Consider the following 25,834-nt stretch of genomic DNA (forward strand, 5'->3'; position numbering starts at 1 on the left):
TACATTTTTTCTGATAATATTTCTTTCTCTTAAAAAAAAAAGCAGTTCCTGTGTGGTGGTCTCCAATAGGTTCTTCACAATGGTATAAAGCTCATATCAAAGTGTGAGCAAAGGGTCTGTTTGTGTTTATACAGAGGATCAAAGCCTAATTTGGCTACGCAGATAGCGAATTAAGATACGATATGAAGAAGAACTTCCAACATCAACATCCTCTGGAAGAGTCATTCCAGAAGATGATCATCAACAAACTTCAACAAAGATCCTGGCACTGTTGCAGCTGTAGCTGCATTCATTCCACTGGTTCCTGGACTTGCCGTTGGAATGAAGAAGGAGATATCTAAGCTGGCCTGTGCATACAGTAAAACAACAAATTTGACTGGATCTGTACTGTTGGAATTCAACCAAGAATTAGGAGAAGTGCAAGTTGCAGTGCTCCAAAATCGTGTGACTATAGACTATCTACTGTTAAAAGAACATATGGGATGTGAACAGTTCCCAGGAATGTGTTGTTTTAATTTGTCTGATTTTTCTCCAACTATTCAAACTCAGACAATATCCATCATATCATTGATAAGTTTTCACAAATGCCTAGGGTACCTAACTGGTTTTCTTGGTTTCACTGGAGATGGCTGGTAATTACAGGTATGCTTTAGTTATGTAACTATATTCCTATTATGTTAATGTGTGTGCACAATTTAATTAGTAGTTTAAAACCATGCTGAAGTTACTCTACAAGAAGATATGTCAAAGAAATAATCAATCTTCCCATGTTTTCTTCTGTCTGCTACTTCTATAGCTTTTCTTCTTACTTCCTAATTACAACCCTTTATTAGAATTCGTACCTCATATAGAAAATTACCAAGTATCATAATTCTTCCAAGTGGTAAAGATACCTCAAGACAAATGCTGGGCATAGAAGCCACAGGGCATAAATCTGCAAAGAAGTAAGAAGCTAACCTTTTCAAAGAATATTGCTTCTCTCTCACTTACCAACTTCACATTTCCCTGTATGGCCCTGGAAGACAGCTGGTTAGCCAGAGATGGGTAAGGTTCCTCAAGGGAGGAACAACCTAAGACAGGCACAGTCGCAGGGGGACCATCAGGTGAGAAATTGGGGATCAACAGAGGTGAGGCTTAGAACCTCACCCCCCTGTTTTGAGAGAAATCTTCTGCATCTGTGGATGTTTTGTTGCCCTGGTCTAGCTTGGATTAATACATAGTCTATAGGCACAGACCTGATCACCTACATTTGCCCTCTTACAGCACTAAATTATGTTTTTTACCTTTATCTTGCATCTACCTACCACTTCAGCATTTCATTAAAAAAAAATAAGGGAGAAATGTGGGATTCACATATAAATCAAGTATAAAAATCAAATGAATAATCATGTCTGACTTGATTGTTTATAGTTCATGATGTGTGACCAAAACCGAAAGTTTCTGTGATATGACTGCCCTTGCACTCTTCACCATGTAAGAACTTATTCACTATGTAAGAACTTGTTCACCACGTAAGAGCTTGTTCGTTATGCTTCAGAAGATTGGAGACTGTTGAGAACTGGCTTGGGGTTGATTAATGATTGTGTATTGAGTCCCCTATACAGAATTTTATTGTTGTTAACAACCATTTGATCAATAAATATGAGAGATGCCCTCTCAAAAAAAAATGGGCAGAGGAGCTGAATAGACACTTCTCTAAAGAAGAAATTCAGATTGCCAACAGACACATGAAAAGATGCTCCACATCGCTTGTCATCAGAGAAATGCAAATTAAAACCACAATGAGATATCACCTCACACCAGTAAGGATCACCATCATTGAAAAGACAAACAACAACAAATGTTGGCAAGGTTGTGGAGAAAGGGGAACCCTCCTACACTGCTGGTGGGAATGTAAATTAATTCAACCATTGCGGAAAGCAGTATGGAGGTTCCTCAAAATGCTTAAAATAGAAATACCATTTGACCCAGGAATTCCACTTCTAGGAATTTACCCTAAGAATGCAGCAGCCCAGTTTGAAAAAGACAGATGCACCCCTATGTTTATTGCAGCACTATTTACAATAGTCAAGAAATGGAAGCAACCTAAATGTCCATCAGTAGATGAATGGATAAAGAGGATGTGGTACATATACACAATGGAATATTATTCAACCATAAGAAGAAAACAAATCCTACCATTTGCAACAACATGGATAGAGCTAGAGGGTATTATCCTCAGTGAAATAAGCCAGGTGGAGAAAGACAAGTACCAAATGATTTCACTCATATGTGGAGTATAAGAGCAAAGAAAAACTGCAGGAACAAAACAGCAGCAGAATCACAGAACCCACAAATGGACTAACAGTTACCAAAGGGAAATGGACTGGGGGGGATGGGTGGGAAGGGAGGGATAGGGTGGGAAAAAGAAAGGGTGCATTACAATTAGCATGTATAATGTGGAGGGGGTACGGGGTGGGCTCTACAACACAGAGAAGACAAGTAGTGATTTTACAGCATCTTACTATGCTGATGGACAGTGACTATGAAGGGGCACCTGGGGGGACTTGGTGAAGGGGGGAGCCTAGTAAACATAATGTTCTTCATGTAATTGTAGATTAATGATACCAAAAAAAATCTCACTAATAATTTTTCTTATTGATTACATATTAAAATAACATTTTAGGTATCTTGGATTGAATAAAATAAATTGTTAAAAAAAAAAAAAAAAAGAACAGGGAGGACCTCATCTTAAGGGTAAGATTCTGTTTTAAAAACCAGGGAGTTAGGAGGTAAGATTCCTAACATATTTTATGGTAGTGAGACAACTACTGACCCTACCTTAAGGCAGGGCAAGCAGTTCTAAATGATATGTTTCCACTGCTTGAGGGTAACCATTAATTTGGAGGAAAACAGGGTCAATAAATTCCTTGTCTTAAGTTTATCTTTATGAATATCTAGACAACTGATTATGGATGATGACACAGTTTCTCTCACTAAAGACAGACATTGTGAGACCACAGGTCAAGCCTATGTTTCCTTGGCCCATTGCCACATTCTTGAAATCCTTCAAAGACACGAATCCTAAGCCTTGAAGCATGCCTCCTCTCTGAGGCTGCCCACAATTCCCTTTACTCAAGTGCGTCCTTTGTCTTAAAGACTTCTTGATGCCCAACTTACTGTGTTTTGTCTCTGAACTCTTCAAAGCCTGTTGGAAGGTTAATAGTAGACCTCTTTTCCCAGTGGCAAGCATTTTTGTTACTTCACCATTTCATTCAACTTTCAAGACTTAAGCAGAAGCCTTCACTCTCTCTGCTCTACTTCAGACAAGTAGGGAGGTGCTACTGAGATCTCTGATTTGGGCTTGCAAGTTCCTGTCACCTGGGTGACCTGGATGGGGCTGCAGCTGTAGGATCATGCTCTTTAGTAGCCTTCCTGAAAATCTCCTTTCTTTCCTTTGGGAAATTCTCAGAATATAATCCCACTCCATCCAGTGCTCTGGGGCTCCCCCAAATCCTGGGGCGGTGGGGGTTTAGTTCCCATGCCATGCAGATTCAAGTGGACACTGGATAGGAGGTGACCCTGGCTTCAGGAGTTGGCAAGAGGTTTGCCCTATGCCGAGAAGGAGTTCAATGGGCTTCCATTTCCTCTCTGTTCTCCTTTGCTCTCTTGTGCCTGAATGGCTGCTGCCATTCACTACTACTCTCATTTCAATGAATTCCTTCCTTACCTACACTCATCCAAATTATTCATGAATTCTTTCTCGATCAGAGTCGACTCCTCCCCTGTGCAGGTTGAGTTTTCAGTTAGTGCACTGGGAGAGACCTCCCAGGTGCAGCTGCCCAACAACAGACCTGCTTCTGGGAAAATGCCCCAAGGAATTAAAGGCAGAAACGCAAACACCCATGTTTATAGCAGCATTATTCACAGTAGTTAAAAGGTAAAAGCAACCCTAGTGTCCATCAAGGGATAACTAGATAAGCAAAAGTAGTATATCCATACAATGGAATATCATTCAGCCTTAAAAAAGGATGGAAATTCTCCTGTAACCTACAACATGGATAAATGTGGAAGACATGCAAAGTGATGTAAGCCAGTCACCAAAAGACAAGTACTGTACTTCAATTCAAAGTAAAAATGTAAAATAAATAAGTAATGCTGCAAAAAAGGGATAACAGTAAGACCAATAGCATTATAATTTAAAATATTTTAATTGTGGTAAAAAACATAACACAGTTTACCATGTTAACCATTTTTAAGTGTACAGCTCGGCAGTGTTAATGATATTCACATTGTTAGGCAATAGATCTCCAGAACCTTTTCATCTTGCAAAACTGAAACTCTATACCCACTGAACAACTGCCCATTCCCCTCTCCCAAGCCCTGGTATCCAACATTCTACTGTCTTTCCTTATGAATTTGACTATAGATCTCTCATATAGGTGGAAGCATACAGTTTTTGTCCTTTTATTGCATTTAGCATAGTATCCTCACGGCTCATCCATATTGTAGCATATTGCAGGAATTTCCTTTCTTTCTAAGGCTGAATAAACACCCCATTGTATGGATAGACCACATTTTGTTTATCCATTTTTCTGTTGATGGACACTTGGGATGCTTCCATCTCTTGGCTACTGTGAAACATGGGTGTACACATATGGCATCATATTTTTAAATATAAAAAGCCAGGGCAGCACCAGCCATCTTGTTTCTTCTCCTTCCTCTTCTGCATGAAGCAGATAAGCAATTTGTTAGAGGCTAGCACAGTAACTGAGTATGATGCTCATACCAAGCACTGAATCATGACAGTGGCCCTGGGTGAGCAGAAGCTCATGCTGTTCTCAAAGGCTTAAATGTGTCTTTGGAGGCAGTGTAGAAATACAGCTGGAGGTTATTGAAGCCAAAAACAGCAAAGGTCTTCTTTTGTATGTGCCCAGGAACAAGACCCTCTGATCTGTCAGGAGTGGACATTCTTACACAACAAACTGACTCCTGGCACCACTTGGCTCTGCCACTGGCTGGCCCTCTGCCAGCACCAGGAGACACAGCAGGAAACCTGCAGGGAGGGAGGAGGTGTGTATCTATTGCCAGCCACCAGGTGGCAGGAGACATAGCACCTGCCCCAGGAACCGAAGACCTAGAGAGGGTGCCTGCCTGAGAGAAAATGCCTACAGGACTGGCTGGGCTCCTCTGGTCTGCTGTCTTCTCTTCCCCAGCTTGAGTTCATCATCTCACATTCCATGATTTGCAAAAAGATTCTCTAGCCAAAATTTCACTAGGCAAGTTGGTGATGTCACTCTCACTGGGGAAGCACTGAAGTTTTTATACAAATCTGTTAGTTTGCAAGCTTGTATACTCTATAAAGCCCTGGGGAAGATCAAATTGTGACCAGTATATCCAATCACTTGGAGCAGAGGCTGGAGAGGCGATTAAGTCATTTTTAAAATTAAATTATAATTGAAATGCAATCTTATGTTGGTTTCAAATGTACAACACAGTGGTTCAACGGTTGCCCATATTATTAAATTCTCACCCTTCTCTAGTGCAGACACTATCTATCAATGTAGGAAGATGTTAAAGAAGCATTGAATTTTCCTTGCTGTACTACCTTCCCTGTGACCTACCTAATTGTGATTGTGAATTATTGTGCCCCTTTATTCCCTTCCTCCTCCCCCTAAACCCCTCCCCCTTAATAACTACTAGTCCCTTCTCAGTGTCTATGAGTCTACTGCTACATTGTTCCTTCTGTTTTGCTTTGTTTTTTTATACTCCATAAATAAGTGAAATCATTTGGTACTTGTCTTTCTCTGCCTGGCTTATTTCACTGAGCATAATACCCTCTAGCTCCATCTGTGTGGTGGCAAATGGTAGGATTTATTTTCTTCTTATGGCTGAATAATATTCCATTGTGTATATGTACCACATCTTCTTTATCCATTCATCTACTGATGGACACTTAGCTTGCTTCCATATCTTGGCTACTGTAAATAGTGCTGTGATAAACATAGTAGGTGTGCATATATCTTTTTGAATCAGGGATTTTGTTTCCTTCAGGTTGATTCCTAGGAGAGGAAATCCTGGGTCAAATGGTATTTCTATTTTGAGTATTTTGAGGAACCTCCATACTGCTTTCCACAATGGTTGAACTAATTTACATTCCCACCAGCAGTGTAGGAGGGTTCTCCTTTCTCCACATCTTCACCAACATTTGTTTTGTTTGTCCTTTCAATGGCGGCCATCCTAACTGGTATGAGGTGATATCTCATTGTGGTTTTAATTTGCATTTCTTTGATGATTAGCAATGTGGAGCATCTTTTTATGTGCCTGTTGGCCATCTGAATTTCTTCTTTGGAAAAGTATCTGTTCAGCTCCTCTGCCCATTTTTTAATTGGTTTATTTGCTTTTTGTTTGTTGAGGTGCATGAGCTCTTTATATAATTTGGATGTCAACCCCTTATCAGATATGCCATTTATGAATATATTCTCCTATACTGTAGGATGTCATTTTGTTCTACTGATGGTGTCCTTTGCTGTACAGAAGCTTTTTAGTTTGATACAGTCCCACTTGTTCATTTTTGCTTTTGTTTCCCTTGCTGGGGGTGACATGTTCATGAAGAAGTTGCTCATGTTTATTTCCAAGAGATTTTTACCTATGTTGCCTTCTAAGAGTTTTATGGTTTCATGACTTACATTCAGGTCTTGATCCATTTTGAGTTTACTTTTGTGTATGGGGTTAGAAAATGATCCAGTTTCATTCTCTGACATGTAGCTGTCCAGTTTTGCCAAAACCAGTAGTTGAAGAGGCTATCATTTCTCCATTGTATATCCATGGCTCCTTTATCATATATTAATTGACCATATATGTTTGGGTTCATATAGGGCTGTCTAGTCTGTTCCATTGGTCTGTGAGTCTGTTCTTGTGCCAGTACCAAATTGTCTTGATTAGTGTGGCTTTGTAGTAGACCTTGAAGTTTGGGAGCATAATCCCCCCAGCTTTATTCTTCCTTCTCAGGATTGCTGTGGCTATTCAGGGTCTTTTGTAGTTTCATATGAATTTTAGAACTATTTGTTCTGGTTCACTGAAGAATGCTGTTGGTATTTTGATAGGGATTGCATTGAATCTATGGATTGCTTTAGGCAGGATGGCCATTTTGACAATATTAATTCTTCCTAGGTATTTAATTCTTACTGATACAATTGTGAATGGAGTTGTTTTCCTGATTTTTCTCTCTGTTAGTTCATTGTTAGTGTACAGGAATGCAACAGATTTCTGTTTATTGACTTTGTATCCTGCAACTTTGATAGATTCAGTTATTAGTTCTAGTACTTTAGGAGTGGATTCTTTAGGATTTTTATGTGCAGTATCATGTCATCTGCAAACAGGGACAGTTTAACTTCCTCCTTGCCAATCTGGATGCCTTTTATTTCTTTGTGTTGTCTGATTGCTGTGGCTAGGACCTCCAGTACTATGTTGAACAGAACTGGGGAGAGTGGGCATTCCTGTCTTTTTCCCGATCTTAAAGGAAAAGCTTTCAGCTTCTCGCTGTTCAGTATGATCTTGGCTGTGGGTTTGTCATATATGGCCGTTATTATGTTGAGGTACTTGCCCTCTATACGCATTTTGTTGAGAATTTTTATCATGAATGGATGTTGAATTTTGTTGAATGCTTTTTCAGCATCTATGGAGATGATCATGTGGTTTTGTCCTCCCTTTTGGTTATGTAGTGGATGATGTTGATGGATTTTTGAATGTGTACCATCCTTGCATCCCTGGGATGAATCCCACTTGTTCATGATGGATGATCTTTTTGATGTATTTTTGAATTTAATTTGGTAATATTTTGTTGAGTATTTTTGCATCTGTATTCATCAGGGATATTGGTCTGTAATTTTCTTTGTGTGGTGTCTTTGCCTGGTTTTGGTATTAGAGTGATGTTGGCCTCATAGAATGAGTTTGGGAGTATTCCCTCCTCTTCTACTTTTCAGATAACTTTAAGGAGGATGGGCATTAGGTCTTCACTAAATATTTGATAAAATTCAGCAGTGAAGCAATCTGATCCAGGAGTTTTGTTCATAGGTACTTTTTAAATTACCAATTCAATTTCTTTGCTTGTAATTGGTCTATTCAGATTTTCGGTCTCTTCCTGGGTCAGCCTTGGAAGGTTGTATTTTTCTAGAACGTTGTCCATTTCTCCTAGGTTCTCCGGTTTTATACCATGTAATTTTTCATAGTATTCTTTCATAATTCTTTCTATTTCTGTGGTATCTGTACTGATTTTTCCTTTCTTGTTTCTGATTCTGTTTACGTGTGTAGACTCTCTTTTTTTCTTGATAAGTTTGGCTGTGGGTTTATCTATTTTGTTTATTTTCTCGAAGAACCAGCTCCTGCTTTCATCAATTCTTTCTATTGTTTTATTCTTCTCAATTTTATTTATTTCTGCTCTAATCTTTATTATGCCCCTTCTTCTACTGACATTGGGCTTCATTTGTTCTTCCTTTTCTAGTTTCATTAATTGTGAGTTCAGACTGTTCATTTGGGATTGTTCTTCTTTCCTGAGGTAGGCCTGTATTGCAATATATTTCTCTCTTGGCACGGCCTTTGCTGCATCCCACAGATTTTGCAGTGTTGAATTATTGTTGTCATTTGTCTCCATATATTGCTTGATCTCTGTTTTTATTTGGTCATTGATCCATTGATTATTTAGTCTCCACGTCTTTGTGGGCTTTTTCATTTTCTTTGAGTTATTTCTAGTTTCATAACGTTTGTGATCTGAGAAGCTGGTTGGTATAATCTCTATCTTTTTGCATTTACTGAGGTTCTTTTTGTGGCCTAGAATATGATTTATTCTCGAAAATGTTCCATGTGCACTTGAGAAGAATGTGTGTCCTGCTGCTTTTGGATGGAGTGTTCTGTAGATGTCCATTAGGTCCATCTGTTCTAATAAATTGTTTAGTGCCTCGGTCTCTTTACTTATTTTCTGTATGGTTGATCTATCCTTTGGAGTGAGTGGTGTGTTGTAGTCTCCCAAAATGAATACATTGCATTCTATTTCCCCCTTTAATTCTGTTAGTATTTGTTTCACATATGTAGGTGACCCTGTATTGGGGGCATAAATATTTATAATAGTTATATTCTCTTGTTTGACTGACCCCTTTATCATTATGTAATGTCCTTCTTTGTCTCCTGTTGCTTTCTTTATTTTGAAGTCTATTTTGCCTGATACAAGTACTGCAACTCCTGCTTTTTCTACCTATTAGTTGCATGAAATGTCTTTTTCCATCCCTTTCAGTCTGTGTATGTCTTTGGGTTTGAAGTGAGTCTCTTGTAGGCAGCATATAGATGGGTATGGTTTTTTTATCCATTGAGTGATTCTATGTCTTTTGATTGGTGCATTTAGACCATTTACATTTAGGGTAATTATCGATAGGTATGTACTTACTGCCATTGTAGGCTTTAGATTCGTGGTTACCAAAGGTTCAAGGGTAATTCTCTTACTATCTAACAGTCTCATTTAACTCACTTTGTATGCTATAACAAGCACAACCTAAAGGTTCGTTTTTTCTTTCCCTCCTTTTTCTTCCTTCTCCATTCTTTGTATGTTATGAATGTTATTCTGTACTCTTTGTCTATCTCTTGGGTAACATCTATTTAGCCTTAGGAATACTTCCATCTATAGGAGTCCCTCCAAAACACACTGTAGAGGTGGTGTGTGGGAGGTAAATTCTCTCAGCTTTTGCTTATCTGAAAATTGTTTACTCCCTCCTTCAAATTTAAATGATCACCTTGCTGGGTAGAGTATTCTTGGTTCAAGGCCCTTCTGCTTCACTGCATTAAATATATCATGCCACTCCCTTCTGGCCTGTAAGGTTTCTATTGAGAAGTCTGATGATAGCCTGATAGGTTTTCCTTTGTATGTGATCTTTTTTTCTCTCTCTAGCTGCTTTTAAAAGTCTGTCTTTATCCTTGATCTTTGCCATTTTAATTATTATATGTCTTGATGTGGTCTTCCTTGGGTCCCTTGTGTTGGGACATCTGTGCACCTCCATGTCCTGAGAGACTAGCTCCTTCCCCTGATTGGGGAAGTTTTCAGTGGTTACTTCCTCAATGAAACTTTCTATCCTTTTTTCTCTCTCTTCTTTTTCTGGTACCCCTATAATGCAAATATTGTCCCATTTGGATTGGTCACACAGTTCTCTCAATATTCTTTCATTATTAGAGATCCTTTTTTCTCTCTGTATCTCAACTTCTTTGAATTTCTCTTCTCTAATTTATATTCCATTTACCATTTCTTCTACTACATCTAATGTGCTTTTAAATCGCTCCATTGTATGTTTCATTTCAGATATGGAATTTCTTAATGATTGAATCATCATCTTAAATTCATTCCTGAGTTTTTGAATATTTTTCTGTAGCTCCATAAGCATGTTTATGATTTTTATTTTGAACTTTCAGGAAGATTTGTGAGTTCAGTTTCATTTGGCCCTTTTTCTGGGGTTTGTGAAATTTTTGTCTGAACCATTTTCTTTTGATGTTTGATATTTCTGTATGGTGCCTTCTGGTGCCCAGAGGCTCCAGTCTCTGGATCTGCTCAGCCCTTGGGGATTGTAGGGGAGTGGAACTGGTGCCTGGTGGGAAGAAAGATCTGTTTCCTAATTTCCATCTGCTGTGCCTGTCTTCGTATCACAGCCACTGGGCCAATCACACAGGTGTAAGCCTCTGTGCTTTGTGTCTCTAGCTGTTGTAGGTGGGGTCTCCCTCTGGCTGGCCTGATGCCAGTGCAGTGACTGCTGGTTTGTGAGCCGGTGCCATCAGGCAAGGAGGAAGTCTTGGCAGGCTGCGAATCACAGTGGGGAACCTCAGAGCTGAGTAGCCACCAGGGGGATAGAGCACCTGAAGCTCCTCAAATTCCCCAACCTGCCTAGCAGCGCGCACCCAGACAACCTGTCCCTCTATCCCTTCTCCTGTGCAGCAAGCTCCATGCAAACCCTGCCCCTTCAGCAACCCTCTCGCTGCTAGGAAGCCTCTCTGACTGCCTGCATTTCCCTTTTCCCAGAGCAGCTGGGTGTAGACCTCATCTTACAAACAGCTGGAATCTGTCTCTCAAGCACCCTACCTGTCCCAGCACCCCATCCTCCAGAGCACCACACAATGTAGGTTTCTGTTCACAGAGCAGATCTCCAGGGCTAGGTGTTCAGCAGTCCCAGGCTTCCACCCCCTCCCTGCTCCATTTCTCTTCCTCCTGCCAGTGAGCTAGGGGGCAGGAGGTCTTGGGTTCCACTGGATCAAGGCTTTGGTACGTTACCCTGTTTTGTGATGTCTGCTCTGTTCGTGAAGTCTGTATGCTGTCTGGTGCAGTCTTCTTTTCTGTTGCTGTTATAGGGTTAGTTGTATTAACTACATTTTCACACTATCTGTGGTTTTGGGAAGCATTCTCTCTTTCACTCCTCATGCCGCCATCTTGAATATATGCAAAATCCTAAATTTCTTCTTTGGAGAAGTGTCTTTTCAGGTCCTCTGCACATTTATTAATTGGTTTATTTGCTTTTTGTTTGCTGAGGTGCATGAGCTGTTTATATATTTTGGATGTCAACTCTTTATCAGATATGTCATTTATGAATATATTTTCCCATACTGTAGGATGCCTTTTTGTTCTATTGATGGTGTCCTTTGCTGTACAGAAGCTTTTCAGCTTGATATAGTCCCACTTGTTCATTTTTGCTTTTGTTTCCCTTGCCTGGGGAGATACGTTCATGAAGAAGTCGCTCATGTTTATGTCCAAGAGATTTTTGCCCAAGAGATTTTTGCCCATGTTTTCTTCTAAGAGTTTTATGGTTTCATGGCTTACATTCAGGTCTTTGATCCTTTTCAAATTTACTTTTGTGTATGGGGTTAGACAATGATCCAGTTTCATTTTCTTACATGTAGCTGTCCAGTTTTGCCAACACCAGCTTTTGAAGAGGCTGTCATTTCCCCATTGTATGTCCCATGACTCCTTTATCAGATATTAATTGACCATATATATTTGGGTTAATATCTGGATTCTCTATTCTGTTTCACTGGTCTGTGGCTCTGTTCTTGTGCCAGTATCAAATTGTCTTGATTACTGTGGCTTTGTAGTCGAGCTTGAAGTTGGGAAGTGAGATTCCCCTGCTTTTTTCTTCCTTCTCAGGATTGCTTTGGCTATTTTGGGTCTTTTGTGGTTTCATATGAATTTTAGAACTATTTGTTCTGGTTCACTGAAGAATGCTGTTGGTATTTTGATGAGGATTGCATTGAATCTGTAGATTGCTTTAGGCAGGATGGCCATTTTGACAATATTAATTCTTCCTACCCAAGAGTATGAGATGAATTTCCATTTGTTAGTGTCCTCTTTAATTTCCCTTAAGAGTCTCTTGTACTTTTGAGGGCATAGGCCTTTCACTTCCTTTGTTAGGTTTATTCCTAGATATTTTATTCTTTTTAATGCAATTGTGAATGGAATCATTTCCCTGATTTCTCTTTTTGCTAGTTCATTGTTAGTGTATAGGAATGCAACAGATTTCTGTGTATTAATTTTGTATCGTGCAATTTTGCTGAATTCAGATATTAGTTCTAGTAGTTTTGGACTGGATTCTTTAGGATCTTTTATGTACAATATTATGTCATTTGCAAATAGTGACAGTTTGACTTCTTCCTTGCTGATCTGTATGCCATTTATTTCTTTGTATTGTCTGCTTGCCATAGCTAGGACCTCCAGTACTATGTTGAATAAAAGTGGGGAGAGTGGGCATCCCTGTCTTGTTCCCTATCTTAGGTGAAAAGTTTTCAGCTTCTCATTGCTAAGTATGATGTTGGCTGTGGGTTTATCATATATGGCCTTTATTATGTTGAGGTACTTGTCCTCTATACCCATTTTGTTGAGAGTTTTTATCATGAATAGATGTTGAATTTTGTCAAGTGATTTTACAGCATCTACAGAGATGATCGTGCTGTTTTTGTCCTTTTTGTTGATGTGGTGGATGATGTTGATGGATTTCCGAATGTTGTACCATCCCTGCATCCCTGAGATGAATCCCACTTGATCATGTTGTATGATCTTCTTGATGTACTTTTGAATTCCGTTTGTATTTTTGCATCTATGTTCATCAGGGATATTGGTCTGTAATTTTCTTTTTTTATGGGGTCTTTGCCTGGTTTTGGTATTAGAGTGAGGCTGCATAGAATGACTTTGGAAGTATTCCCTCCTCTTCAATTTTTAGGAAAATTTTAAGGAGAACGGGTATTATGTCTTCTCTATATGTCTGGTAAAATTCAGCGGTGAATCCATCTGGTCCAGGAGGTTTGTTCTTGGGTAGTGTTTTGATTACTGATTCAATTTGGTTGCTGGTAATTGGTCTGTTTAGATTTTCTGTTTCTTCCTTGGTCAGTCTTGGAAGGTTGTGTTTTTCTCTTTTTCTCTTAACAAGTCTGGCCAGGGCTTTTTCTATTTTATTTTCTCAAAGAAGCAACTCTTGGTTTCATTGATTTTTTTCCATTGTTTTATTCTTCTCAATTTTATTGGTTTCTTCTCTGAGCTTTATTATGTCCCTCTTTCTGCAACTTTGACCCTCATTCATTCTTCTTTTTCCAGTTTCAATAATTGTGACTTTAGATTATTCATTTGGGATTGTTCTTTCTTCTTTAAATAGGCCTGGATTGCTATATACTTTCCTCTTAGAACTGCCTTCGCTGCATCCCAGAGAAGTTGGGGCATTGTGCTGTTGTTTTCATTTGTGTCCATATATTGTTTGATCTCCATTTTAATTTGGTCATTGATCCATTGATTATTTAGGAGCATGTTGTTAAAGCCTCCATGTGTTTGTGGGCCTTTTTGTTTTCTTTGTACAATTTATTTCTAGTTTTATACCTTTGTGATCTGGGAAGTTGGTTGGTAGAATTTCAATCTTTCTGAATTTACTGAGGCTCTTTTTGTGGCCTATTATGCGGTCTATTCTGGAAAATGTTCCATGTGTACTTGAGAAGAATGCTTAGCTTATCCTGCTGCTTTTGGGTGTAGAGTTCTGTAGATGTCTGTTAGGTCCATCTGTTCTAGTGTGTTGTTCAGTGCCTCTGTGTCCTTACTTATTTTCTTTCTAGTTTATCTGTCCTTTTGAGTGAGTGGTGTGTTGAAGTCTCCTAAAATGAATGCATTGCATTCTATTTCCTCCTTTAATTCTGTTAGTATTTGTTTCACATACGCTGGTGCTCCTGTGTTGGGTGCATAGATATTTATAATGGTTATATCCTCTTGTTGGACTGACCCCTTTCTCATAATTTAATGTCCTTCTTTATCTCTTGTTACTTTCTTTGTTTTGAAGTCTATTTTGCGTGATACAAGTACTGTAACACCTGCCTTTTCCTCCCTACTGTTTGCATGAAATATCTTTTTCCAGCCGTTCACTTTTAGTCTGTGTATGTCTTTGGGTTTGAGGTGAGTCTCTTGTAAGCAGCATATAGATGGGTCTTGCTTTTTTCTCCATTCTATTCCTCTGTGTCTTTTGATTTGTGCATTCAGTCCATTTACATTTAGGGTGATTATCAATAGATATGTACTTATTGCCATTGCAGGCTTTGGATTCGTGGTTACCAAAGGTTCAAGGGTAGCTTCTTTACTATCTATCTAGCCTAATTCACTTATTACACTATTATAAACACAGTCTGATGATTCTTTATTTTTCTCCCTTCTTATTCTTCTTCCTCCACTCTTTATATGTTAGGTGTTTTATTCTTTACTCTTTTTTTTTTGCTTGCTTCCCTTGACTGCTCTTGTGGATAGCTTATTTTATTTTTTGCCTTTAGTTAGTATTTGGTTGGTCTGCTTTCTTTGCTGTTATTTTATTTTCTCTGGTGACATCTATTTACCCTTAGGAGTACTTCCATCTAGAGCAGTCTCTTTAAAATATCCTGTAGAGGTGGTTTGTGGGAGGCAAATTCCCTGAACTTTTGCTTATCTGGAAATTGCCCAATACCTCCTTCAAATTTAAAGGACAATCCTGCTAGATACAGTATTTTTGGTTCAAGGCCCGTCTGTTTCATTGCATTAAAAATATCATGCCATTCTTCTGTGGCCTATAAGGTTTCTGTTGAGAAGTCTGATGATAGCCTGATGTTTTCTCCTTTGTAGGTAATCTTTTTTCTCTCTCTGGCTGCTTTTAATACTCTGTCCTTGTCTTTGATCTTTGCCATTTTAATTATTATATGTCTTGGTGTTGTTCTCCTTGGGTCCCTTGTGTTGGAGATCTGTGGGCTTCCACGGTCTGAGAGACTATTTCCTTCCCCAGTTTGGGAAAGTTTTCAGCAATTATTTCTTCAAAGACACTTTCTATCCCTTTTTCTCTCTCTTCTTCTGGTACCCCTATAATGTGAGTATTGTTCCGTTTGGATTGGTCACACAGATCCCTTATTATTCTTTCATTCCTAGAGATCCTTTTATCTCTCTCTGCCTCAGCTTCTCTGTATTCCTGTTCTGTGATTTCTATTCTGCTAACAGCCTCTTGCACCTCATCCAGTCTGTCTTAAGTCCTACCATTGCTTATTTTACTTCTGTTATCTCTCTCCGGATTTCATCCCTTAGCTCTTGCATGTTTCTCTGCAGGACCATCAGCATGTTTATGACTTTTATTTTGAATTCTTTTTCAGGAAGGTTGGTTATATCTATCTGTCAGACCATTTCTCTGGTGTTGTTTGAGTGATATTTGACTGGACCAGATTCTTCTGCCTTTCCATGGTGATAGAAGTGATAACCAGCAAGTGGCACATGTGTGAGCTGGGAGATCAAAGTCCCTTCCTGCTTGCTGGTTGCCTTGCCCTTCTCCACTGCCTGTGCCAGTTACCTGGACACAGTGAGCAGTCTCTGAATTAATCCCGTGAGCTGCTGTGGGTGGGGCAGCCCTGGGGATGGCCAAGGGCACTATCGGAGTTCACAGGTACACAGCTTGTGTTCTCCTGTGAGAACGGCACCCTTCCTGCTTTCCTGACTTTACCCTGTCTTCCTCTGTCTATGGCAGGCAGCTGTGTGCTGGTGGCAGCCTCTGGGTCTGGCCTGGTTAGCTGTGTGCTGGGAGGAGACTCTGTGTGGTTGCTGTGGGCGGGGCTGCTCCACAGCAATGGCAGATCAGCCAGTTTGCTTACAGTGCTGGCAGGGGGGAATGAATGGCATGCTGCTTGTCACTGTGAGGGTCTTTGGAGCTGCGTTGCCACCCAGGGCATCAGGGTGCCTGTAGTTCCTTAAGATTCCCAGCCTGCTGGGCTGAGTGTGGCAGGACGATTTTGTCTACCTGTTAAACCCTTGTCTCTTTAAGACTTTTAAAGTGCCCGCTTTTCTTTAGTCCCAGCGGAGCTGGTTGTGGGGACCCGCTCACAGTCTCCATCCACCAGTACACCATGCAATGTGTGTCTGTGCTCCTGGTGCAGATTACTAGGGCTGATTATTTAGCAGTCCGGTGCTTCCACTCCCTCCCCACTCTGATTCTTTTCTTCCCACCAGTGAGCTGGGGTGGGGGGAGTGCTTGGGTCCCGCTGGGTCACGGCTTTGTATCTTACCCTTTTCGTGAGATGCTGAGTTCTTGCAGATGTAGATGTAGGCTGGTTGTCGTACTGTATCTTCTGGTCTCTCTTTTAGGAATAGTTATATTTGCTGTATTTTCAAATGTACTGGTTTTGAGAGGAGATTTCCACTGTCCTACTCATTCTGCCATCTTGAGCACCTCCCCATTTGTATTTCTTCTTTGGAGAAGTGTCTGTTCAGATCCTCAACCCATTTTTTAGTTGGGTTATTTTTTTTGGATGTTGAGGTGTATGAATTCTTTATATATTTTGGATGTTAACCCTTTATCAGATGAGTCATTTACAAATACATTCTCTCATACTGTGGAATACCTTTTTGTTCTACTGATGGTGTCTTTTGCTGTACAGAAGATTTTTAGTTGGATATAGTCCCACTTGTTCATTTTTTATTTTGTTTCCCTTGGTTGAGGAGATGTGTCTAGGAAAAAGTTGCTTTTGCTTATACTCAAGAGATTTTTGCCTATGTTTTCTTCTAAGAATTTTATGGTTCCATGACTTATATTCAGGTCTTTGATTCATTTCGAGTTTACTTTTGTGTATGGAGTTAGACAATAATCCAGTTTCATTCTGTTAGTTGTAGCTGTCCAGTTTGCCCGACACCAGTTGTTGAAGAGGCTATCTTTTCCCCATTCTATATTCATGGCTCTTTTATCATATATTAGTAATTAAGTCATTTTTGCATGTTTGCACACATGCCCAACACAGGTACAGCCTGGTATAATCCTGGGCAAGACCTTGCACTTCTGTCAGAGAGAGCAAAACCCTGCCCCAGGTGCACTCATAGGCTGGAAAGCTAAGTATTTGGCTTCCACTGGAAACACACATTTCCCCAAGTGATTAGAACTGGAATGGGGGAACAAACACATCCCCTCAAACCATGGCTCCAGGATGACTTCTTTCTGTCAGAGCCCAGGTGTTAATATCCTTCCCATCGCCTCTGCAATAATATCCTACATTTAGATGCTCTATACTTGCTGCATTCAAGCTTTGTAGAGCAGTGGTCCTTGACAGAGAGACAATTGCTTCCCTACATGGCCTTATAGCTTTCATTGATTCTGAAATAAGTATATGTCTTGATTCTCTTGTTTCTAGGTATCAACTACATTTGGCCTATGTCATTACTAGGATGTCTATTTTGTACCCTTGTGTACCTGTATGGGACTTGCCACCATTTATATTCTTTTTACCACCATCCAGTTCAGTTTTATTTTACAAGCATTTGCCAAGTGCTTGCTGTGTACTCCACTCTTCTGAAAATAGAGACCAATTGGATATCTTTGATGGCATTTTATTGACTGTATGACAAATCACAATCCTAAGCATGGCTCATAAGGCCCCCTGATCTTTCAATCTGTTGTGCATACCATTGGGTAAGCCTTCACCAAATGCTAGCTGCTGATAGGCCTATGGACCACACCCACTCTTATCTCCCACCCTCCTCATTCTGGCTATTGGTTGATGCTGAATTTACTACACACTTTTGTGATGATGTAGCATCATTGTTCATGCAGCTTCTTCTGGAGAATGCTTCCAAATCCATCTTAAATCCTACCTTACCCATCAAGATCTATCTCAAAGGTAACCTCTTCTTGAAAACCTTTTGGTGTCCTTCCACTCCAACATGATAAATTTTCCTCTCCTTTGTCCTCCTGGTGCATTGGTATTATGTTTTTTTATGGCATTGACGATTTATAATAACCTTGCATACCCGTTTGTGTACAGGTTTGTTTCCCTTTGCTTCACGTTGTAAACTTCATGAGAATAGGAATCATGTCTTATGAATAATCTGAGCACTTATCTTAGAACCTAACTGTAGTAAATATAATAGTAATAAACATTTCAGGTGAACCTTCATTCAGTATGTGCAGGAATGGTGCCAGGAGCTTTGCACTTGTGGCTCATTACTTCTTACCCTATGAGCAGGTATTGGTATTGCCTACATTCTAGATGATGAATTGAGGCACAGAGCGCAAGAAGCCTACCCAAGGATGCACATAGCTGGTAAGTAGTATTGTGGGGATATGTTAAATAAGTGATAATTGCATGCTGAATTGAGTTTGATATGATTTTCCCTAGTATTCTGGGAAGATGTTGAAAAAATAAAAGCACGGTTCCTGTCCTTGAAATACTTAATTGGCAACATTCTTTACCATTACAAAACTGTACAAAAAATGTCAGTGTCCAGAAGTATAACTCCAACTTTATCTTAAATTTAACTAAAAATCATTAAATTTCAAAGTCCTTACTGTAAACAAGAAAAAACAAAACAAAAACACAACCTCTTATCAAAACCTTGATTAAACTCTGGATGAACTAGTTCAATGCCATTTTCTTTTCTTTTTTTACTTAAATTTTACATCATCTTTACTTCGGTTATGTGCTGTGTTGACATCTTTTAGTTATAGACACACCATGTCGCCTTACATAGAATAATGGCATTTACTCTGCCATGATTCCTAAGTGGTGTGTTCACACAATCATGAATACAGAAGAGCACCACGGCTAAATTATCCCTGTCCTCCGGGAACACTCTCCTATCACGCCCAGAGTCTAAAGATAAACTGCACCCAAATGGCTTTGCGGGGCGCCAGCGTCTAAGAGCGCCTGGGACCTCGGGTGCCGCGCAATTCGCCAGCGCGGCCGGCAGGGGGCGGGGGAGGGTCACTCAAGCGCCCGGCCATACCCAGAAACCAAGCTCCTCTGACAGCGCTGGGCTAGAAGGCTCAGGCCACAGAGGCCACGGCAAGCCGTCCTGCTGGATCTTCGCAGCCCGGGGCTCCCTGAAGATGGGCTAAGGCTGCCCTCGGCCAGGACCGATCCCCAAGGCCGCAGGTGGGCCCACCGGGCCTCAGGGAACAGGTGTAATTTACCGGCCAAGGGTTGCAGTGTGACCATAATATGGGGACACGGAACGCTGGAAGCAACTTTCTCCACAGCCTCTCGGGGATACCTGCCTCGGGTCCTCAAGCCGGGCATACCCTGTCCCAGTAGGCCCTTCTCTATCAGCAAAAGGGACCTTGCTGCTCCGGGAGTAGTGGAGGGATTCATGGCGAGGTGGGGGTGGCTGGGGACTTAGACCGAGCGACAGGAGGGGCTGGAGAATCCAACTGCTTCCCTCACCTGGTGCCTTATTGGTGTGATGTCCGTAAGAGGAGGGAATCAGAATCCCAGAGGCTCCAAAGGCCATGCTGACAAGGTGGAATGCTATGGGGAAAACCTTAAAAGCCCTACACATAGTTCCAAAAGCCAGCTATACAGGGACATAGTGATGGAGATGTATCTCCATAGCAACACACTTTAAGGGCTTTCATTTCTGTTGAAAACCGAAAAAGAAAACTGCATACCTGTGTGAGTGAGTGTAGGCCCGGGGATAGGAAATCCCGGGGCAAAATACCCCTAAAAACTAAACTCAGTCAAAGGGAGAAATAAAGTTTAAAACTCTATTGCTCACTAACTGCAGTCCGGCCGTCTCTCTTCTCTTGTTCAAGCAGCCACAACACCGGCCCTACCTCACCTCTCAAGTACAGATAAGCCCTCTGTTGCCCAGGTAATCACCCATTGATATGGAGATGAACTTCTCCACCCCTGAGGAAAGATGCTTTCCACCTCTTAACACCTATCCATATGCAGATATACTAAAGCCAGGCGAGATATTCTGGAAATGCTACAATTTTACCCACAGTGAGACTTTGTCATTAATATCTTAGACTCACTCTTCTTGAAGCCAAGGAGGTGGCAGACCCTTCATCCCAGGTGGGTCCTGCACTATGGGAAAGGCAGAGGCCTAGGGGCCACTCTGGTGATTGGTGACCTCTGGCTCAGATGGTGGAGTACCAGATATGTCACAACATTTGTAAACACTTACGGTCAGCAGCAGTTGGAGGCCAAAACTCAAGACAAGGCAGAAGGGCTTTTCATTATCCTGACCCTTCCGAGATGGTTTTTGGTGAACCTGGTCCAGGTGCTGGATGTGCTGGGTGCCAGGCCCATGAGGGGGTGAGAAGTGAGGCTACCCCAGTGGATAGGGAGGGGAAGGAGACAGGCCCTTGCAAAGTCAGGCTGTGCCACTATCTCACTGGCCTTCTGGCCCTGGTGGGTTGGTATGAGCACCATTTGCCCTGAGCCGTTCATGGCCTTGTTCAGCCTCCTTCTCCCCCAAGACTGATGGGGAATTAAATGACCAATACTGTTGCTTTTCTTTGTTGAACTTGCCAGGCACACCTGCGATCTGCCGTATGGCTAGTGGCTGGTGGGAGCTGGGGAACAAAGGTCAGGCCCTTTGCCTGTGTGGGAGGTGGGGCCTCCTCTCCCCAGCTTGGGAGATTTCATTGGTGGGTTTGAGAAGCCTCCAGGGGAGAAACTGTCAAAGCCTCAATTACTTCATGCATAGATGTATCAGATCATTCTGCTGAACAGAGGAGCATGACCAATGTACAATAAAATTGCCTTGTGGAACCATGCGGCACCTACCACCTGCCTGAGAGCTCCCTTTTTTCTCACATAAAAATCCTTACAACCGGCTATCTAGGGGCATGTGAACACACACTGGTGACAGTGCCCTCCGGGAGTTTCTGGCATGTGGTGGTGACGGCTTCGCTTGGTGCCCAGGCCCTCTGCATTGGCTCCTGCTTTACTGTCACCTCCTGTCCTCCTGAGTGACACCATGCCCTCCCCAGCCATGCAGCCCCAGGATCAATGTTCCGCTCCCCCTGGAACGCCTGGTCATTCCAACCCCATCACCTCCCTGCTTTGACACAGCATCACCTCCTCCGGGAAGCCTGGCCCACCGCTCTGGAGCCTGTGTGAGTCTGGTCTTCCTTTCCCACCTTCTGACTCCCTCTTGCTCGACCTTCAGGTTCAGCTCCTTTGGTCCCCCTCTCTGCCCTGCCTGCCCCTGCTTCCCAGGCTTTGTGGGCACCTGGCACCTGCCTGCTTGCTTTGCAGCCTGCTGGTGGGATCTCCTGTAGTAATCCTCTTACTTCCGTACACTGGGTCCTCATCTTTCATTCTAGCCATCCTTCCCTCTTTTGCTATTTGTTCTAAATCAATTGTGGGGTCGCTGATGACATGTGTGGTGCCTGAGGGGACAGGCCCAGACTAACGCCAGGAAGCCATGTGGCTCATCTGTGTTTCTGATGACTCTGGTATGGGCACTAAGCTGACACCATACCTAACTACATGGACATCTAGATTTGTCTTCTGTGTCCTTTATGGGGGGCCCCTATGAAGTGAGGGAGCTGCCCCAGGTCTTTGCAAGTGGGAAGGGAAGCCTGGCTAGGCTGGGGCAGAGGACAGGCTCTGCAGCAGCCAGGTGAGCTGCCCTTGCCCTTGGGTCCCCATCTGGCCCCTGCAGCCCACCTGCTCTTCTGGTATGTCTGTTTGACGCAACTGTATGTGCACACACTACTTCTTTTCCCCTCCTGACCTTGGGAAGAGCACAGTGAACTCATTTTGCTGAGAGGTGCAGAGAGGTTCTCTGAGTAACTCAGGTTCATCCAGTGGGTAAGTTGTGGCCCTGCATTTCCTATCACTCTCTGGGAACCCTAAGTATTGGTTCATAGGGCCTGGTGCTTCTGGAAATCATCCAAGCTTTGAGGCCATGGGTTTGGTCCTTTGCTTATGCTTTAGAAAATCTGTCCATGCCTCCATGGAAGAAAGCACAATGATGGAAGTGTGTGGCATTGCTTTAATGTTGTTAGTACTGAGGAAAGCTAGGGAAGGCCATATCTGAGATTGCCTGAAGTCCTGGGTGCAGAATAATTATCAAACTGATTGTAAATGGTTTTAATAAATCAGGCAGTCTGTCCAAGCTGTGGTATCATCTGCCTAAATATTTCTAGTTTTTTCCAATAGCTGACCCATCCCATTTAGCTATGAATACCATGGTCTTTTTACTCAAAAATTTAATTGCAAAAAATACATCACCCGACATTTCACACCTCTTGATACTGTCACACACTGTGTCGTGACATCTTCACAACAGCCCTGGGTTGGGGCTGGTCAGGTCCCATGTTACACATTTCACCAAAGGCCAGCGGAAGTGAAGTGACTTCTTCAAGGTTATACAGCTACTTAACATGAACTTGGGACGAGAGTCCATTTTTCCTGACTCCCAACCTGTTTGGATAGTGAAATTTAGTGATCTGCTAGAACAAATGTTTTACCTTTTTTGGGGGTTAGATTATAAAGGCACCAAAACATTTGATGACTGGTACATAAGATGCTTTGAGTAAAACTGTTAAAACAAAGGAGAGAAATTAGAGCAAAAGTAAAGCCTATGAGAGGAATTCTAAATGAATGTAATCATTAGAGTAGGTGAACATTATTTTGCAAGGAAGTCAAAATGATAATGGTGAGCAGTTGGTTGACTTTGAAAATCACCAAAGCGAGCGTCTCATTTGATTTCTGGGAGGCTGGGGCATTTGGGTGGGTGTCAAGGAGCTGCTAGGTGCCTTGGTGGGCTATGCCCTGTGCTCTGGCCTGGCCTATGGCCTCAGGGTCTCGGGCACTTCCCTGTTCTCCAGGGGGTCTCTCAGCTTCTCTCCAAACTCATGCAAAGCTTATTAGACTCAGCTTTGGAATGCAAGTCAGCCACCAGAAAATGAAAGCACATGTGGGGCAGGACAGGAGGATGGGGGCTTGGGGGCTGGGGGGTAGGTGAGTGAGAAGGCTGGAGGCCCACAGCCATTCAAACTGTGTCCTCCTGGGGCTCCTTCTGCCCTGAGGGCCGTCTTAGGGGCTTCTCCTGTGAAAAAGTTACTTCTCTGCATGTAAGAACTAAACGACATTACATCATTAATGAGCATTACACCTCCAAATGTTGAAGAATATAAGGAATATCTTGTGTATCTGCATACAGTCAGAAGAGCTGTTTGAATATATTCTGAAAAAATAAACTCTTGCAAGTCTAAGCCTAAAAGAACAGTCAGCAATTGGGTGAGACTTGAGTGTACATTTTAAACTTCTATTAACAAAGCCATACCATTTATTAAAAAGTCCCACTGAATAAAATTGATGCAGACAAAGCAGTAAAATGGCAAATCGAGCAATTTCCAGAGATGAAAGAAAACCTAGTCTTTTCAAAGATGACTGTAAGTGTGCTTCTGGAACTAGTCAGTGGCTTGGAAAGACCAGGGCCCTTGGGCCAAGGAAGACTGAGTACTCAGAGAAGTTCTGGGCTTTCTCCTGGGTGGTCAGACTCTGGGTAGGCTCTATATCTTCAAAGACAAAACTATAACAAAGGATGATAAGACAAGTGGTCACTCGAAAGTGAACATATAGAAATATTTTTAAAACTCAGAGTTAATTAAAAACAAAGTGTATTTACTATCACAGCTAGAAAACACACCTCTTCTCTATTCCTGCCAGTAACTTTGGCAGGCACGGTATTTGCTAGGTCTACCAGCTGAGGGAACAGAATCTAGAAGAGCCCTGGAGAGCTAGCTGTAAGACACAAATGTTTCAGGTACCAACTGGGGCCCTGCTTTCCTTAAGGGATTAATTAGCCCAAGGTCACTAATTAGGGCTAATCAGTACAGAGTCAGGACTTGAACCCAGAACCAGGATTCTGATCCTTACCCAGTAAGGTACCTGCTTCCATACACTGAATCTCCTTTAATCTTTAAGCATTAAAAATTTATGCTCAATAATCCACATCAATATTTTCAAAGTTGTAAGTTAATTAAAATATATTAACTTAGGTTCAAAATGACATATGATATTTAGTATTGCTTTTCTTTACGTTTCTCTTTTTTCCCCTCTAATACATGTGAGTTTCAAGAATCGCTCCCTTACACTTCATTTAGTGGTATCTTCATAATATAAGTAGGTTCCCTCAAGGCAGTATATAAAATGACTAAAGATTTTCTATGTGTGTATATACATATAGCCTACAGATTATGAGACTCATATTTAGGAAAAAAATTTTTTTAAATGATCACTATCAGGGTACCGGACAACCTGTTCCAGCACCATCTGTGCTGAAGCTGGATGATAGCACAGCAGCATGTACACCAGCAATGGCTGTAACTGCACAGTAGTGTTTTCGACAGCTCAGGAACCCAGAGGGCAGGTGTGTTCTACCTGCTTTCATTAACCACTGCCTTTACATATATTTCGTATGGACATGACTACTACAAGGACAGTGGAGCAACTGTATTTTCAGCATGACCTCTGACATATTAATATCATTTTTTTACCCCTGGTATTTTGTATTAGCAATCATCTCACATAGATATGTAATGCTTATTGAGGTATAAGGCTTTTTTCCAGGTCCCTACTCTTTTACAGCCCCAAAAGCTCACATCTTTGGCAGTTCATATGCAAGTGATTAAGCGTCCACTTAACTACATCTGGCACCTGAAGAGAGAAGCCTGTCACAGTGAAGATGGTAGGGTAGGGAGGGGTCTCACAAAAGCAGTTTTAAAAAGTGCTTGTTAATCTCCTATGGAAAATGTAGTAAGTTACAAAACTACACAATTTAGAGGATGTCTCACTTGCTTACCTAACTATTTTTAATATGAATGTGAAGGCTTCTTCTGTCAGTCACTCTCTAAGTCTGAGCCTTGAAATCTCCCTGAGCCCTGTCCTGCTTATTCGCCTACCAGGAATCTACACAGATCCCTCCCCTTAGCTGGAATAGATTTTTCTAATTTATATCACTAATCCTCAAAATTTCTTAGAACTAACATTGTTCAGAAAACTTTAGTTAAATGCTTACATATTTCTGTTGCCCCAAATAAATTTGTACATAGTTTGTAATATATAATATATATTAACATACAGACACACACACACACACATGCAACCTTGTTGGAAGGATGAATAAAATCACAGGTGGTTTTCACACACTTAGACAAAACTCCGAGGTCCCCAAGTTGCAGATTATGTGATGCTGATAAAATATGAAACTGCTCCCACAGAGTAAGGCAGGCACTTGAAAAATCTTCTTGAAAAGTCTAAGGCACCAGTGGTTCCAGTGGCACCAGTGGTCCCCCAGCAAGTCATTCCTCATTGGGCAGAATCTGGCCCAACTGAAAACCACCTCGGATTCAGGGCTATGGAGGCTGGCATACCTTCTGTGGAGTAGGTAAGCAAGATAGAGACTGGGAAGGAGTAGATGCTAGTGTACTGGGATTATGGGGAAACAAACGTCCCTTTAATGTTGTTGTAACATTATTTTCACATAAATAGAATTCAGAAGACAATTTATCTGCTAATATGTGGCTGATCTCTTTAGTTTTATTCATTAAAAATTTGTTGAGCACCCATT

General features: G+C 41.5%; 1 protein-coding gene across 4 annotated transcripts in view; it reads right to left on the bottom strand.

Annotated features, from left to right (window-relative positions):
• The window catches only part of IMPA2 (inositol monophosphatase 2), a 104,777-nt gene that overhangs the window by 24,822 nt on the left and 54,121 nt on the right, over window positions 1-25,834 (bottom strand). Inside the window, exon 8 of one of the 4 annotated variants that reach the window (XM_036932708.2) lies at window positions 22,450-22,680. The exons of 2 other annotated variants lie outside the window; for them this stretch is intronic. In XM_036932708.2, the coding sequence (XP_036788603.1) occupies window positions 22,538-22,680 (143 nt within the window). In that variant the 3' untranslated portion in view covers window positions 22,450-22,537. One more of the 4 variants, XM_036932710.2, reaches the window with a different exon arrangement.

This window comes from Manis pentadactyla, chromosome 6 (assembly GCF_030020395.1).
Source record: "Manis pentadactyla isolate mManPen7 chromosome 6, mManPen7.hap1, whole genome shotgun sequence".
Lineage (NCBI taxonomy): Eukaryota > Metazoa > Chordata > Mammalia > Pholidota > Manidae > Manis > Manis pentadactyla.